Source organism: Saccoglossus kowalevskii, chromosome 18 (genome assembly GCF_978046115.1).
Source record: "Saccoglossus kowalevskii chromosome 18, keSacKowa6.1, whole genome shotgun sequence".
Lineage (NCBI taxonomy): Eukaryota > Metazoa > Hemichordata > Enteropneusta > Harrimaniidae > Saccoglossus > Saccoglossus kowalevskii.
In genome coordinates, this window is record NC_140658.1 from 13404087 (window position 1) to 13421612 (window position 17526).

The window sequence follows — 17526 nt, forward strand, 5'->3', positions numbered from 1 at the left end:
CCCGAATTGGTTTGAGCGCCCTCGGTGTCGACATATGAAAATGAAATTCCCGCCAAGCTTGTTGTGTTTTCGAAAATGGCGACAGTGGCCAGACGATGATCGCCTTCTCTAGAGTTCATGCCTGATTTCTCCGTGATCACGAAAGGATCGAAGACAAACTTCCAATATTTGTTCAAAGTGAGTACTTTAGGAGTAGAAATATCACTTTAAGTTTTTCTTTGCTCTCATTGATCGAGGTCGGTTGGCTGTAAACTGAATTTTCTGAGAAGCTGACGCTAAGACATTGACACTTCCCGGTACAGGGCATTGTCCCATTGCCTTCATCGCATTGTTTTAACCGGCCCAGGATACGATCTCATTAACGCCAACGTACTATATTTGCGTACGTGAATACTGGTACTGATTGTTGATCGTCTGGACGGGTTGATGATGTGGCCGCACTTATATTTCACAACTAAATACTTCCGCGCTTTAATATTCCAATACAATAACAAACTTGGAAAGCCGCTCAAGTTGTCGAGTCTTGACTCGCTGGAGTTTGGCGGGGGAGGGAATCTTGGCGGCGTTTCACACGGAGGCGATCTATGGTTTCAGTTTTATTTGAGTTTTAATTATTTAACCAAATGCATTTAATTTATTTAAAACTTCTATACGAGTTTGGAAATATAGAATGAATGTATAAAATCATAATAAGTTATGTTAGGTGGCTAAAAATAAAAATCAGTTTAGTGGGCTGGTTACATCTCGTGTTAGTTTGCATTGAGTGGTCCTACACCTGATTGTAACTGTTTTGTAGTACATGTATTTTAAGGAGTTTTTCCATTCTATTGCAGCATGCTTTATTTACACTGTGATGATGTGATCAGCCAAAAAATATCAGAGAAAATATTCATTTAGACTGATTTAATTTTGAGAAAAACAAATTTTCAGAGAGAATTGCAAATACTGAGTCACAGCAAAATTTAACAATTTTGAGCATACTCAGTGTTTTAGTTTCCAAATTTGACAGGGAAACACTTCTATTGTTATTTTATATGGATTTTATTCAATGGATTTTATTTTCCAATGCAAATAGCAAAATTATTAACCAAAGGAATAATTAATACATTAACAGTTAATGCGAAATATGGAGTTCTAACAGGATTTTTTCACGATTTATTCATGCGCAATTTTTTTTTTCAATTTTGCCAAATCATTCTCAAGCTATGTCATAAAAAAAGAAACATTTCTCATCATCTGATTTCAAAATTCTGATGATGAAAAAACAATTTCATGTATAGATAGATACTGTAGATAGATAGATAAATAAGTGTAAAGGAACTATCATTAAACAGAAGTTTAATTCTCTTGAAGATTTGTTGAGTTGAATAAAAACTTGCTCAGGTTCTCGACAAGCTGTTGTTCGTTTACTCCACACTTGCACCTGAGTATAGTAAGTTTTGTTGAGGTTTTTGGCTAAGGCTAGCTCACAAAATTAATTCCAGAACTTATGTTGAGTCAGCGATTTAAGGTATAGTTATTACTCACTATAAATGTGATTTAATATGCAACAGACCAGAAAACGGGTCTAATTCTTGTTTCCACTTTGACCGTAATAAATGGTCTACATGTTTTGAAAAAAAAAAAAAAAATAGCTGCCGGGGCAAAAGTCAATGTGATTGCAAAAATAAAGTTTATCCATTCTTCATTTTTCTCAGAGTAGATTATTGAAATATTAAAATAAAAGTAAAATTAATTAACAAAGTTATAACTCATAACTACGAGGATGACAAAAATGAATATTAATTAGCTCATGAATATTAATGATCTTATGAATGTAAATTAGCTACTGGCACTCAAATGAGGCTGGGCAGAACCCTGATATTATAAACAAACAAAAAAATGGAGTCAACACTAATGAAATAATCTACCGGTACTTAAGTAGTGTGCCCTCTAAGATGATATCACACGCCATTGACGCACAAAGATTTTGCTGTGACACAACTTTGTGTGCTAATTCACACATTACCCCGGTAATAAAATAATCTTGAAATAGAAATTAACATTTTATGAATAAAACAAAAACAAAAAATCAGGGGCCCCAACATACAGTCACATGTAATTTATTTTTTTCTTCAATACTGTTCTCGCCAGCAGTCAACAAGCTGACTCAACTTAATTTTTGGAAATTTCATTTTAACTCTCTACAAAATGTTTCTCTTAAAGGGCACACTGCTACTAAGATACCTCACAATATTTCCTTCATAATTGCATGTGTCTAAGACATTTAGAAATTTTTGCCTTGAAATTACTGAAATTCAGAATACTGTATTTGTCTGTGTAACACTGTCACCATTTTCAAAAACACAACAAGCTTTGCGAAGGTCCTCAATGGACAGTAGTTACCCACCACCCTGAATTTTACACACTTTAATATTACTGCTCATGGAAGCCCTTTCATTCAATAAAAGTTTTTGTTTTGTGGTTACAGGAAAAATGATTGGATCTGGCAGAATTATTACGTCTCCGCTGAAACAAAGGAAATCTGAATCTGCCAACGATTCCAGAATGAAGCGACAAACTGATTGGCTAGATGATATTGAATCACCGAACACACGAAAGAGTCCGAGGAGATCATTTGGAGGCTCATCTCCACGTGCGTTCAATTCTTCATCAAATCGACAAGGGTCATCTATTGTTAGATGCTTAGAACATGATTTAGAAGAGAATTTAAGCCCAATTCTTCCTTCCAAATCATTCTACAGTGGGAACAAATCAAAATACATCAGTCCAATTGAGAGAAAACAATTGAGGGAGTTGGACGAACAGAGAAGGAAAAGTTTGGGGGAAGACATTACTGTGAATAAACCCGTGAAAAAAATCCAAATCAAAACGCCTAAGTCTAACAACAGGGTGAAAGGTAAAACATCCAAGTCAAGTAGCGGGAAAAAGAAAAATGTTAAAACTGTAGTGAGGAGTGATGTAAAAAAGCCAAGATTGCCGGAGCTGAAATCCATAAGATCATCGCCCAGAAAAAGCCCCAGAAAGGTTGCAAAGTCAGAAAATAGTCCAAGGAAAGAACAATTGAATGGTGTTAAGACACCAGTGAGGAGATCGCCAAGGAAGAGTCCTCGGAAACAGGAGAATGGATTTAGTTTTACAGCCAGTAAGAAACCGAGCAGCGCCTCTAAAGGCATTCGCTTGTACATGCAAGGATTGAATAAAGGTAAAAAAAAGTCTGCGCCGGTATACAAAGAAAGGAGTCTGTCGAGCAGTGCTGTAAAACCTAGCAAAAAGAAGAGCATGACAAGTCAGGGTTCCCCGTCGTTGACTCCAGCAAGGTTGGAAAAAAATGGTGGAAAAAGTAAAGCCGATTTGGATGATGTTTTTCTTGATGACTTTGGATTCAGTACTCTTAATGGGACCTTGTCTGAAAAGTTGTGCACGTCCTCGTCTGTTGGCGACAGCCCCAAAAAGAGAAAGCGAGAGATCTCACCGAAGAAGACACCCAGGAAATCACCAAAGAAAGCCAAATTAGATAACGTGGCTTTGACGCAGGATACACCTGATTCAGACACAGAGGAGACGGTCGCACCAGTTCGAAAGAGTAGCAAAGGTTGGTTGACAAATTATACTCAAAAACTTATTGTTAATCGTTATCATTTCCAATTATACATGATGTAAGTTCATTTAGACTGTTTATAGTATTTATAGTTTAGGTGTCATTTTTCGTACATTTGACGTCTATTTAAGACTGATGTTTATTGTGGCCAGCATGAATGGGTAAACTTTGGTGCAACAATAAGCTGTTATCATCATAAAAAGTGTTAAATGCTTTTTCAATGCTCCGATTATCTTTCAAAATAAACTAGATTGTTGGTTTAAAAATCATGCTGTTTTTCCATCAAAATCAAAGCCAAAAGATCGTACTACAACATCAGTAAATCTTTTCCATGTTGCAGTTGTCATTCGGTCACTGAACATTCATTAACATATTTAAATGAGCTATGGTAATTAGAACACGTTGGCACCATCCATCAGTTTCAGGTCAACTCGTGTACGGTAAAAACATGGCGGATATCGCATTGAGCATTTACATGTGACCGAAATCATCCGCTTACGATAAAACTAAGTTAAATTTTACTTGCATTTCATAACAATTCAACGAATTTATTTTTTGTGCATTATTATAATCACTACTGAATTATAATCAACAATTGCATCAAAGTTCGAAACTGCCTCTCACTGTCAGTTGGACCAGGCTTTTTTTATTAGCTCCGCTGTCGACTTTGTCGAGCGGAGCTTATCATACATGTATGAGTGATTGTCCGTCGGCGTCTGTCGTCCGTGTCAATGTTTTACTTTTTCGACTTCTTCTTGAAAACTACAAGCCTGAATGCTTTGATACTTGGTGTATATGTACCTTGGGTAGACCTCTCTTAGGTTTGTTCATTTCATGTTGATATCTTCAATTCTCTAATTTTGGTGAATATTTTTGTCATTTTTAGTAGAAAGTGATATTTTCGACTTCTTGTTAAAAACTGTAAGTCCCATTGCTTTGATATTAGATATATAGGTACTACATGTGGACCTCTCTTAGATTTGTTTATTTTGTAATGATATCTTTAATTCTCTAATTTTGGTGAATATTTTTGTCATTTTTGGTAAAAAGTGATATTTTGGACTTCTTGTTAAAAACCACAAGTCCAATTGCTTTGATACTACATATATAAGTACAACATGTGGACCTCTCTCAGATTTGTTCATTTCGTGATTATATCTTCAATTCTCTAATTTTGGTGAATATTTTTGTAATTTTTGGTAAAAAGTGATATTTTCGACTTCTTGTTAAAAACCAATAGTTCAATTGCTTTGATATTACATATATAGATACTGCATGTAGACCTTTCTCAGATTTGTTCATTTCGTGGTGATATCTTCAATTCTCTAATTTTGGTGAATATTTTTGTCATTTTTGGTAAAAAGTGATATTTTCGACTTCTTGTTAAAAACTGTAAGTCCGATTGCTTTGATATTATATATATATAGGTACTACATGTGGACCTCTCTCAGATTTGTTCATTTTGTGATGATATCTTCAATTTTCTAATTTTGGTGAATATTTTTGTAATTTTTGGTAAAAAGTGATATTTTCGACTTCTTGTTAAAAACCAAAAGTTCATTTGCTTTGATATTACATATATAAATACTACATGTAGACCTTTCTCAGATTTGTTCATTTTGTGATGATATCTTCAATTCTCTAATTTTGGTGAATATTTTTGTCATTTTTGGTAGAAAAGGATATTTTCGACTTCTTGTTAAAAACTGCAAGTTCGATTGCTTTGATACTATACATATTGTTCACTTTCTAATGATGTCTTCAGTTCTTTAATTGAAATGTGCATTGCTAACAGCGGAACTATCTCAGCCGATAGGCTGCTTGTTCCTTGTTTCTTGAGTTTTTATAAGGCAATTTTTTTGAGGAGGGCAGAAAAAAAATTAAATTAATTCTTTTTTCCCATTAGATTTGTGTGATTCTCAAAGAATTGTAAGTGAGATCATTGATCGGAGAGAAGAAATGAAATAAAATTTTATTCCATGTATAACCTTGTTTCTCATCTGCACGAGACTTCGGTACTTTGATCATGATACTCCCACGAAAATGCAACTTGGATTTGTTATGTGGCGGGCGGTAAAAAAATGAAGATAAAAATAATATTTTTTTAGCATTTTTTTGCGGTTACAAGTCGGCGGGCACGAGAAATTAGCTGAAATAAAATTTTATTTTTATTTCATTTTTGGCTCCTGTTCATTCGGCGGGTTCGCAAAACAAGGGATAATAAAAGTCTAGCCTTGTAGTCCTAGAAATTCCTGTCAGTTTTAGTCCAAAACGGTACTTGTCAGGCATAAATAGTTTTCTTCTTAAAATTGTATGTTGGAAAACAATGGGCATTGCAATTACAATAATTCATTTGCATATTACCCACTAGATCATTTTTCAATTTTTTTTTTCAGAGTTGAAAATGTTTCCAATTTTTACTCCACCATCAACCCCCTCACCGACAGCAAAGAGACATCAGAGGTAAGGCAAAATAAAGAAAAAATTGTATGTCATTTTGTTTGGCGATTTGATTGAAAGTGGTAGCTTTGTTTTTTTCTCATAGGCCAACATTAATCTGTTTCTAAAATATACCATCGTAGTTTAATTTGATGCAATGGCAAAACATTTTCTCATTCTTTACTTTTGAGGTTTTGATGATGTACAAAATGGGCCACTGATCACATTTTTAAGATATCCCTTTCTACCGATCATGGAATGACTGCACGGGATGCTATAGAAAACAATTAATACATTAATCTAAAGGGATCTCGCCAGCCCAACGTGAGTGCTGGTCGGTCATGAATATTAATGAACTATATGAATATTAATTAGCAATGAATATTAATGAGTTTGGTCGCAGTGCAAATATTTTTGGAATTAAGACATGTTTCACAATTTAGAAGAGTTTGAATTTAAAAATTAAATATATTCGAAATGCGAATGCTACAGACTTAAAAACAGAAACAAATAAATCATTGTTGCAATATTAAAGTCTATTGCAATCAGTGATTGCAGTGTTCTCCCCAGACTTCATGTCAAGCATCACGGTCAATTTGCATAACACTGCATCTAATTTGCATAATTTATTTGCACAATAATCAGTTTTTCCCAAAAAATATTGTCAATCTACAATTAATAAGATAAGATATTTTTATATCTGATAAATTTTATATCATTTTACTGCATTGTATTTTATGTTTTTGTATCAAGTGAAATAAAGTTTGAAATAGAAGACCATAAAAAGGAAAAAAAAATCGAAAGACTCGTGTTATAGCCAGTCAGTCAATATAATGTTATTCATGAATGTAACTGGTTCATCATTGTGTACAATTTTTTGTGCTCATGTCACTGTCGGTTCATATAAACGTCGGGTTAAATTTATAAAGTCGGCGTGATATCGAAATATGTTGAAATTAATGAATCAATAATTAGAAAAAAATTCTACAACGGCAGTTTGGCGATTTTTCATTGCAATATACCTTGTGAGTAACGCTATGATCACCGTAACATTGTCAGCTGACGGCATTGCGTTGGACGGGTATTCACTGCTGCTATTGCGATCATTGGTATCTGACTTTTTGGTATGAAATACACAAATTGTTTATTAAAACGATTCATTGACGATTATCATAGCAGTGTTCTCCCCAGGCTCAGAGGCAAGCATGGCGGTCTAATTTGCATGCTAATTTGCATACTAATTTGCATATTTTTCAGGATTCACTCTCACAAAAACAAACATACAAGACAGTATTAAAATGTATGAGAGACTTTATTTAAATTACATAATACTTTACATAATATACCATAATTTGACAAGATCGTCATTTAATGTGAACTGTTCCATAAAACTTAGTCTAAACTAATCCTTCTGACTTTGTTGTGCTCCAAACATTGGCTGCCTTACTGTAGTTAAACTCGATCGTCATAGACTTGCACGGGACTTTGTTCCATAAAGAAGATCCACTCTTTGCAATCATGTTGTGCTTTGAGCATTAACTGCACAACATTCCTAATGGGAAAAAATGAAAAATAATAAAAAAAACAATGAGGATTGAGGTTCAAATAAATGTAAACATAACGATTGAATTGTGCCACGATCGGGAACCCAGTGCCGTACGGATAGCATTTCGTCTGCAAAACATGTTGTTTACATGTTGGTTTTGTCAGGTCAACGACAAGGAGACTCGGGAATTTCGAGGAAAAAAAACATGAGGTCACTATTCAATTAAAATTGAAACGTAACGATAGAATTATGTATACAAATCGGGATTCCATCGATCATAGCGCGTGATGATAGCAGCTGTCGTTCGCAAGACGTTGACAGGCCGCCATCTTGGAAATACTTACACAGGTCAACATGTGACCGGAAGATTACCAAATTCGATTTTTTTTTTGCTTGGACAAATTATAACATACGCTTACCCATTATCTATGAAGATATCCATAAATAATCTAAAAAAAAGTTGACAGTAACGAGTGATGTTTTTTTTTCATGTCGTGTCTATACCAGCCTCGTGTCTAAGATGTTGATTGAAATCGGTGTAGGCCTACCATGTTCGGTGTTCTTACGATCGGCAAAACATACACACACTGGCATTTTATTTCTAAAATTACGAAATCTTACCTGAACAATTGACCTTAACCAGGGAAATGTCTTTTTCCACGACTCATCAAAACCAGCCTCACGCCGTTTCTGTGTTTCTACACGCTTCCGTTTCTGTGCTGTGCTAGCGGTGATTGTACGTTTTAGCCGGGCGGCATCACCTTTTTTTCCTTTACATGTTTTGTCATATAGCATCTCGGTGTTTGCAACTTGAGTGACAATTTGTTCCCCATTGACAGCGTCTGTACTTCACACGTGTTTAACAATGGGACTGTTTAATTTGTCCCGGCAAGTTCAAACCGCCGTGGCGTAGACGGTGATAATTTATGCAGTGCTACGTGTGAGCGGGTCAAATGGACGTAAACAATGCATCCTATTAGCATGGCGGTGAAGTTGTAAGCATGGCGGTCTGAGCCCAAGCGTGGCGGCCGGGTCGCTAAGCATGGCGGTGCCGCCATGCTTTGTTCTATGTGGGGAGAACACTGCATAGGCATTACATCAAAATCGCCAACGAGATATTGTTTTTAAACATCGTAGAAAAACATGCACTCTGCACTGCCATCTTTGTTACCTCGATCAGAACCCCCTGTAACCCAGCATGCATCGGTTACAATGTTGCAACGTGCATTATGTTGCCTTAGGGCGGCGTTCTTCTGTACTAAGGCACCTGATGAATGGGGTATTTCCAGAGGTCAGAGTTCGTTTTTTCTGAACCCATCTCGTCTGCTGTTGAATTATTCATACTTTTCTTTCCAATACGACTTAATTTCACTTGTTTTTTTATTAATTTTGGGGTAATTAATTATGTCACCGGCGTTTGAGTGATAAAAAATCGGAGTGCAGCAAATCGGGGTTGATCTTCCAGACGTACACCATGACTGTTTTGTCACATTGTTGCCGTTGCGTGCAATGGGCAAATTATTGCTACTCTAGTATTTTTTTTTGGATTTGGAGGCTATGCACCCTTGAAAGACTTCGCAACTTCTTGCAGACTTCTGTTTTTATCACTGTCTTTTTATGGCTAACAAAAGCAGGATTACCTTTCGATCAATACATGTTATTGTTTTAAATACATGCAAGACGAGACTGACACTTGTAAACAAAGCAATAAGCATCACGGGCGGGTGACCAAGCGTCACGAACAAAAGGCAAGCATCACGGCCGAGTGTCCAAGGGTTACAGTACCGTGTCGCTTTAGAGGCCTGGGGAAAACACTGTATTGTAAAAAGTTAAATAAAACTCATTTGAAACGCTTCAGCCAGGAATATGTTCACGGTATTATTTACTCCAAATACATTCTCCTTCAAAAATCGACCACGTAATTATTTGGAGTATTGTTGTAATTTATTATTCGTACCATCAACTTCTAAAACGTATATATTCACAGTAATGAACGAACAAATAAAACTTCTGAACTTTCAAAGTTACGACGTGACATAACTTGCTTCGCGATGTTATACACCAATTATACCAATAATTCCTCTTACTCAGTCATGATGCCAAGCAAAGAATGTTACTTTGTTTTTTGATATGAAATAAAAGTAAAATTTGACTTAGTTTTATCGGGAGTGGATATTTTTGATCACTCGATCACTTCGGTATAAAACACAGCTTCCGTATAAAACACATGTTTGTGACGTATTACATGTAGTTGACCGGCATGTGTCCTTTGACCCGATGGGTCAATAATTCTATTAACCAATCAGAATGCTGCATGGTAATGCCAGTAGAATCCAAAGTTTTCCCGAATGGTAGTGATCATAAAAATTACATTGCGGAAGTAAAGCGATGTTGTAACACGATGTGTTGACATCGGTTTCAGTTGAAAACTGCATGATGGTTATGGAAGGAGGTGATTAGCAATTTTTAAAAGGTAAAATAGGTCTTGAAAGAAGAGTTTTTACATGAATCGTGATGATAACAGTTCAAATGTATTTTACCAAATCATGCAATAAACACGTTGATTTTTTTCTTGAGTAGCGTATACTGTCAGATCGTGAACTCCGCTTTGACAATGTTATATCGAGGTGAAATTGATTTTGAAAGAATTTTAGTTTTCAATCTAAAGACTGTGTCCATCGCAGGAAGTATTTACTTACAAACGTGCGGCTAGGTCTATTGTTTACAAATTATAATCCACGACTGGCAGGATGCATGTCGATCGGTACATATTTATAATAACAATCGGACAATAGTCCTGGTCGGAAGCATTTCCATGTTGGTCGCTAATTTTGAGTGCCGGTCGAGGGAACTATGTTGTTATGTTGGGAACTATATTTTTTAAAATATATACATTTGTATGTCAGTTTTTCCTATGTTAATACAATAGAATGTGGTGTCACATATTAAAACTCCTCTGCATTCACCAACCTATGCCCTGTTGTGAGGTAGCAAGTGCCTTGATGAGCTTAATAATTTACATATCAATTAATTAATTTTTCAGCATGTATGTGTGTTGATGTCATACCACATATGTGCACAAAATAGTTGGCATACTCTGTGAAATGAAACGTTCTGCACAGGTACATGGGTCAAAAGTTAGGGATGTTTATCTGTCCACAGATAGGCAGTTTCTAGCTTGGTAAAATGACAAATTGTCTGTTTCTGTGGTGAGGTGAATAAAGATATCATGTTTTACTAACTAACCATATCATATCCTTAAGTTGTCTATGTCCAAAACATTGCTTCATAAGACCTTTGACTTGATGATGCACTTATTTTATTTCAAATAATATTTTTTCAATTTTCTTTAGTGGGTACACAATGTATATGGGAAGGCATTTTTGTTCTCTATTCGGCCAATGACAAATTTCGACAACTTTAACCTTTTCGCCACCAGTTCACTCTTTTCATTGCAAATTCACATAATAAATAGTCTTGTTTATAGTCTTCACTTTCCTTCAGAAGATTGCGATAAAAATAGCCAAATTTTTTGAGTAAAAACTGAAAATTGACTCAAATTTGGCTCCGAAATTAGGGTTTCTTTTCAGAAATATTGAAGAATATAAGTAAAAAGTGCAGAATAATTTTGGGTGAGAAAGTCTGGTGGTGAAAATATTCAATATTCAATTTCAACCCTTGCATGTAGATTGAATTTTGAATTTTTTCTGACCAACAGGATGAAAGCTAAATCATCCAGTTCACCCAGCAGTGGAACGTTTTCATCAATATTAAAGAAATCACGAGATAAAGATGGCAAGGAACAGATGATATTGGTGAGTGAATTATTTTGTTCACTTTTGTACTTGTCTCAGTAGGGGCAGGATGGGTTCCATATCAAGAATGTGCAACCATGGCAACCAATGCCATTTAAGTGCAATTTCATTGTTTTGTTTTTGTAGGATCTTGGTCAGAAGCGGTTTGGGGCCACCATGTGTTCAACTTGTGGTATGGTGTACAGCTTAGCTGAACCGGAAGACGAATCAGACCATATTAGGTTTCATAAGAAGTTTGTGGAGTGTGTTAAATTTCCAGTAAGTACATGTTTTATTTTATTTTTTGGTGCCAGGCGACAGTTTTGGACATTGAATGTCACTGTTGTCTCTCCTGACTTTTTTATGTGTATGTGCAAATTGCAAGTACTAGTACTGACACATAGTGCATTTTTGCCACAGAAGTCATATTTATCTTAGGGACTACATGACAGGGCTGTGCGGCCATCTTCCTATCAAATGGCAATTTAATGCGCTATCCTGGTGACAACCAGACTCGGTCGAATACAAGCACCTGCAAATCTCAAGTAAGGTTCCCCCAATGTCACATTCGTTAGTGAATGTTTTATTTTTGTAGAAATTGAATCTAAAGATGAAAGCTACCACAGCAGTGGTTGAAGAATCAAAATACTTGTTCCTATTATTTTTCTTTTGGGATTGCAGGGCTTGAACTTTCAGAGTTGACAGAGCACCCATTTTCTAGGCGAAATATGAAAAAATTGTCTTAGCGTATAGTACAGGGAAAATATGTTATTTGAAGTGTACCAACACAAAGGTATCAAAGCAATTGTTTTTGTTGCTTCTGTGAAGTACATATCCTTGGATTGTGAAATAAAACTCTTCATTTTGTAAACTTTGTAAACTTTTTGCAACCATTCACTAAATTTCAAACAATTTTATCTAATGCAACTTGAAATTAGTACAAGTCATTTTTTTTATAAATGTTTGCTTCGATATTGGGTGTCTTCAGAATCTTGAAGTATCATCAATTGTCTCCAGGTTAAATTTGACAGTTTGTTTGCATAATCATTGTTCTTACTTACGTGTAGGGTTGGAAGAAAGAAAATGTGATGCAAGAATTCCATGACGGTCGCATCATTATGGTGACAGAAGATGATCACAGATACGCCCAGAGAAAGGTTGGTATCAGTGTGTTAAGGTATCCCTGCAAAAACTAAACTCTGTAAATCAATTAGAATTATATGAAAGTAAACACATGACAGTTTTTTTCAGTAAATTTGGTTTTCAGTTTAGATAGTCTCCAAATAATATTTTGCTTTTACTTTCTTTTTTTCAAAATTCACTGATCCTGTACTAAAAAAAAATATACCACAATGAGTAACTCCTTATAGTTTTTTGCTTTGTTTTATTTTAAAATGGTTCTTGTCCAGATTTTTCAAAATTCAGAAATTCTAACCTCCAGTTGTTTTTATATTACAGGTTGAAGATGTGCGAGAACTTGTTGACACAGAGCTGGGTTTTCTAGAAGGGAGTTTAGCATGCAAAGAGAATGGCAAAGTGAGTGTCATACAAAAATGAATATTTAATGATGATACACATCGAACAGAGCAAATATACTAACTAAATATGTTTTCTTACTGTCAAAAAAGCATGAAGCTAACTCAAAATTTGACACTGGAATATGTTTCATTTCATTTTAGGCATTCCTGTTCATATCTTCAGAAAAAAAAGTCGTTGGTTGTTGTATTATAGAGAAAATAACCAAGGTATGTAATGTGTTTATTTCAAAAACAAAACACTCCAGTCCTTGCTCATTAACTCTTTGTTTGAAAAGATGAATCTTACATTCTGTAAAATACTTCATTTTTGCTGAAAATTACCTCGCTGAGAAGACACTTTTGCTGTTTATTTTCGCTGATTATTGAAGAGTTGAATGTGTTTAATACTTCACAGTATTGGATCCATGCTATTTTAATAGACATATCTCTGACACTTTGTGTTTATTTTCACCTAGGCATACAGGGTTTTAACAGACACTGACCAAGTAAGTCCAGATAGCGATGAAGACAAGAAGAGGGCGTGGTGCTGTAGTAACGATGCGGTTCCCGCTATTTGTGGTGTTAGTCGTATATGGGTATGGGGCAAAATGAGAAGAAAGAAAATAGCAACACGCTTGATTGATTGTGTTAAGTAAGTGTGTTTTCTCAAACATATGTTCGAAATAAGTCTCAAAATAAATTTTCCAGAATTATTTGCTGTATAGAAAGCAGCATTAAACCAGTATGTGTCTTGCAGATTTGCTCAAACCTTGTAATTTATCGCTGCCAGGGTATGTTCGTTCAGCTACTGTGAAATATTTTATTTTAGCTGGAATTAAATTTCGCTGAAGAAGCTTTTTGCGTGTTTTGTACGGAATTTATTTTCACTGATTTTTGATGAGTTGAATGTGAGACATAGGAAAAAAAGTATATTGGCTGGATTTTATTTTCACTGAATAATTCCTTCAGCGAAAATAAATTCCAAGCGGAAATGAAGTATTCTACAGTATCAATAAGTGGAAACAAATTCCATGCAGAATTGACATATTTATCCATGATTTTGTATGTTCATATCAAATGATTTCTAATTATATTAGTGACTTAAATCAACAATACTTGATGCTTGAGTGAAAAAAAAATTATTGTAAGATATTTTTCCTGGAATTAATGTATGTGGAAACGTATCAGGGAAAGTTCCCAGACTGACATCACTTAATGTCTCCAAGTACTGACACCAGTAATAGTTACTCACCTGATAAAATGCTCTACTTTGTTCTATTTTGCAGATGTCACTTCATGTACGGTTGCAGTTTGACCAATGACGACATTGCATTCTCAGACCCAACACCCGACGGGAAAATGTTTGCTACCAAATATACATCTACTCCAAAGTTCCTGGTGTACAACTTTACATCGCACTAATTACTAACTACCGGTAACTGGTCAAAACTAACTTCACTACGTGATGAAATTAATAATGGAAATAACATTGATGATAAAAAGAATAATGATGGTGTCGATGATAATGGAGATAACGATGAGTTGATGATTATAGAAATAACGATGATAACAGTGGTGATAAAAAAAACAATTATGCCGATAGAATCAACTGATAATTATAAAAAAGACGATAATTAAAATGACAATATAATCATTGCCAGTATTTATGTGGCTATAATTTGTCACTTTTCACTTAATTCTCGTGTTCTAAGTTCTCAAAATCATAAATAGTAACCAAGGTAACTCATGTGACCACAATGCTATAATGAGATTTATTTTTTGCATGTATATTGCTTTCTGTTATATAACATTATTATCTGCAGGGTTTTTTCTAGAAAAAAACTGCAAGAGGGAGCACTGCAATTCAGCGGTGCCACCAAGTGGGGGAGATAGGTTTCTCCCTACCAGGGTGTGTAGTTTTTGATAATTAGTCCGAAAACGGGGACTTATGTTTTGCCCCTTGTGCGTCCGTCCGTGCGTCCCTGATCACCTGTATCTCGAACATGCATGGACCGATTAAGTTCAAACTTCACTCATACATCACACATTATATGGGACATATGCACATGCATTTTTTTCATGATCCGATTAACGATAGCCGAATAGCGGCCATTTTAAGGCCGAAAATGCATCAAAATCGCACATTTTCCCCATTCCGGACCCGGATCTCAGTTATGCATGGACGGATTTTGTTCAAATTTGGTACATACATTAAACATAATAGGACCTTGATGCACGTCATTTTTTTTTTTGGATCGGGTTCGAAATGGCTGACTGGCGGCCATTTTGTTTTAAAGAATTCAGTTCTGGATCCGTATCTGAGACATGCTTGGATTGATCGAGTTCAAACTTCACACACACAAGGTACATCATGTCACAAATATGTATGTGCATTTGTTTCATGATCTCATTAACGATAGCCGAATGGCGGCCGCTTTAAGGCCGAAAATGCATTGAAATCGCACATTTTCACCATTCCGGACCCGGATCTCAGTTATGCATGGACGGATTTCATTCAAATTTGGTACATACATTAAACATAATAGGACCTTGATGCACGTCATTTTTTTTTTCGGATCAAGTTCGAAATAGCCGACTGGCGGCCATTTTGTTTTAAAGAATTCAGTTCTGGATCCGTATCCGAGACATGTCTGGATTGATCAAGTTCCAACTTCACATACACAAGGTACATCATGTCACAAATATGTATGTGCATTTGTTTCATGATCTCATTAACGATAGCCAAATGGCGGCCGCTTTAAGGCCGAAAATGCATTGAAATCGCACATTTTCACCATTCCGGACCCGGATCTCAGTTATGCATGGACGGATTTCATTCAAATTTGGTACATACATTAAACATAATAGGACCTTGATGCACGTCATTTTTTTTTTCGGATCAAGTTCGAAATAGCCGACTGGCGGCCATTTTGTTTTAAAGAATTCAGTTCTGGATCCGTATCCGAGACATGTCTGGATTGATCAAGTTCAAACTTCACATACACAAGGTACATCATGTCACAAATATGTATGTGCATTTGTTTCATGATCTCATTAACGATAGCCAAATGGCGGCCGCTTTAAGGCCGAAAATGCATTGAAATCGCACATTTTCACCATTCCGGACCCGGATCTCAGTTATGCATGGACGGATTTCATTCAAATTTGGTACATACATTAAACATAATAGGACCTTGATGCACGTCATTTTTTTTTTCGGATCAAGTTCGAAATAGCCGACTGGCGGCCATTTTGTTTTAAAGAATTCAGTTCTGGATCCGTATCCGAGACATGTCTGGATTGATCAAGTTCAAACTTCACATACACAAGGTACATCATGTCACAAATATGTATGTGCATTTGTTTCATGATCTCATTAACGATAGCCAAATGGGGGCCGCTTTAAGGCCGAAAATGCATTGAAATTGCACATTTTCACCATTCCGGACCCGTATCTCAGTTATGCATGGATGGATTTTGTTCAAATTTGGTACATACATTAAACATAATAGGACCTTGATGCACGTCTTTTTTTTTTCGGATCAAGTTCGAAATGGCCGACTGGCGGCCATTTTGTTAAAGAATTCAGTTCTGGATCCGTATCCAAGACATGTCTGGATTGATCAAGTTCAAACTTCACACACACATGGTACATCATGTCACAAATAGATATGTGCATTTGTTTCATGATCTGCTTAACAATAGCGGAATGATGGCCATTTTAAGGCCGAAAATGCATCAAAATCACATATTTTCACAATTCCAGAACCGGATCTCAGTCATGCATGGATGGATTTTGTTAAGATTTAGCACAATGTGTTGTACATATGCAGGTGCATTTCGGTCATGATCTGCTTTGAATGTATATGTCACTATGAACGGAACGGGGACGTGTCATTGACAATGACTTGTTCTAAGTTAAAATGGAGCATTCTATGGCTTCCTTGGGTCAACATTACTGTCGGACAGGTTACAGTTGAAGACTGTGGTCACATGTGATCCCTGGTCATTCAGAATTGTATGGTTGCCAGAGGATCTGCTCCCCAGGGTAAGGGGGCGCTGCACCCCTGTTTCAATCCTTGTTTAAAATAATTCCTGATCTGTTCATGTCCAGATATAATCTCACTTCAAAAAATGTTTTGTGACGCTATTGGTTAAAAATACAATGCATGTTTGAATTGCACAAGATCTCAACCGTGCATAGATATCTTGCATGCTCTTATTTTATGAATTCGTGTTGATATATAATCAATAGTAATTTCTTAGAGCTCATTATAATATACCTGCAAATATAGAACATTTCTGTATGTGTTCCAAGTCACAAATGTCGGTTTCACTCATCTATGTAATTTCACAGAAGCAATTTGTTGATAGACTGTGCTTTCACAGAAACAAATTCTATGCAATAGATGAGTTTTGAGTTTCTAACGTGTTCTCCAGTTATTGAGCGACAAAACTTCATAACCAAATGTTTGTATGGCTGTACGTTTGTATTACTGTACGTTTTCCCCAAGATGTTATGAATTATAATTTGTCAAAATTCATTGTGAAAATCAAATTCCAGAAGAATTTGTAAATTTTTTAAATCAATATGTTTGATGCAAAACTAATTGCAGAAAAATGTGAGTG

General features: G+C 35.7%; 1 protein-coding gene across 1 annotated transcript; it reads left to right on the forward strand.

The window, feature by feature from the left end:
• Positions 1-35: 35 nt before the first annotated feature.
• LOC102806752 (uncharacterized) lies at positions 36-14560 on the forward strand. Its single transcript, XM_006818295.3, has 10 exons — positions 36-177; positions 2471-3595; positions 5998-6064; positions 11305-11401; positions 11528-11659; positions 12448-12537; positions 12839-12916; positions 13060-13125; positions 13374-13549; positions 14184-14560. The coding sequence occupies exons 2-10, from the start codon at positions 2476-2478 to the stop codon at positions 14317-14319; spliced, it is 1962 nt and encodes a 653-aa protein (XP_006818358.1). The 5' UTR covers positions 36-177; positions 2471-2475; the 3' UTR covers positions 14320-14560.
• Positions 14561-17526: the final 2966 nt, after the last annotated feature.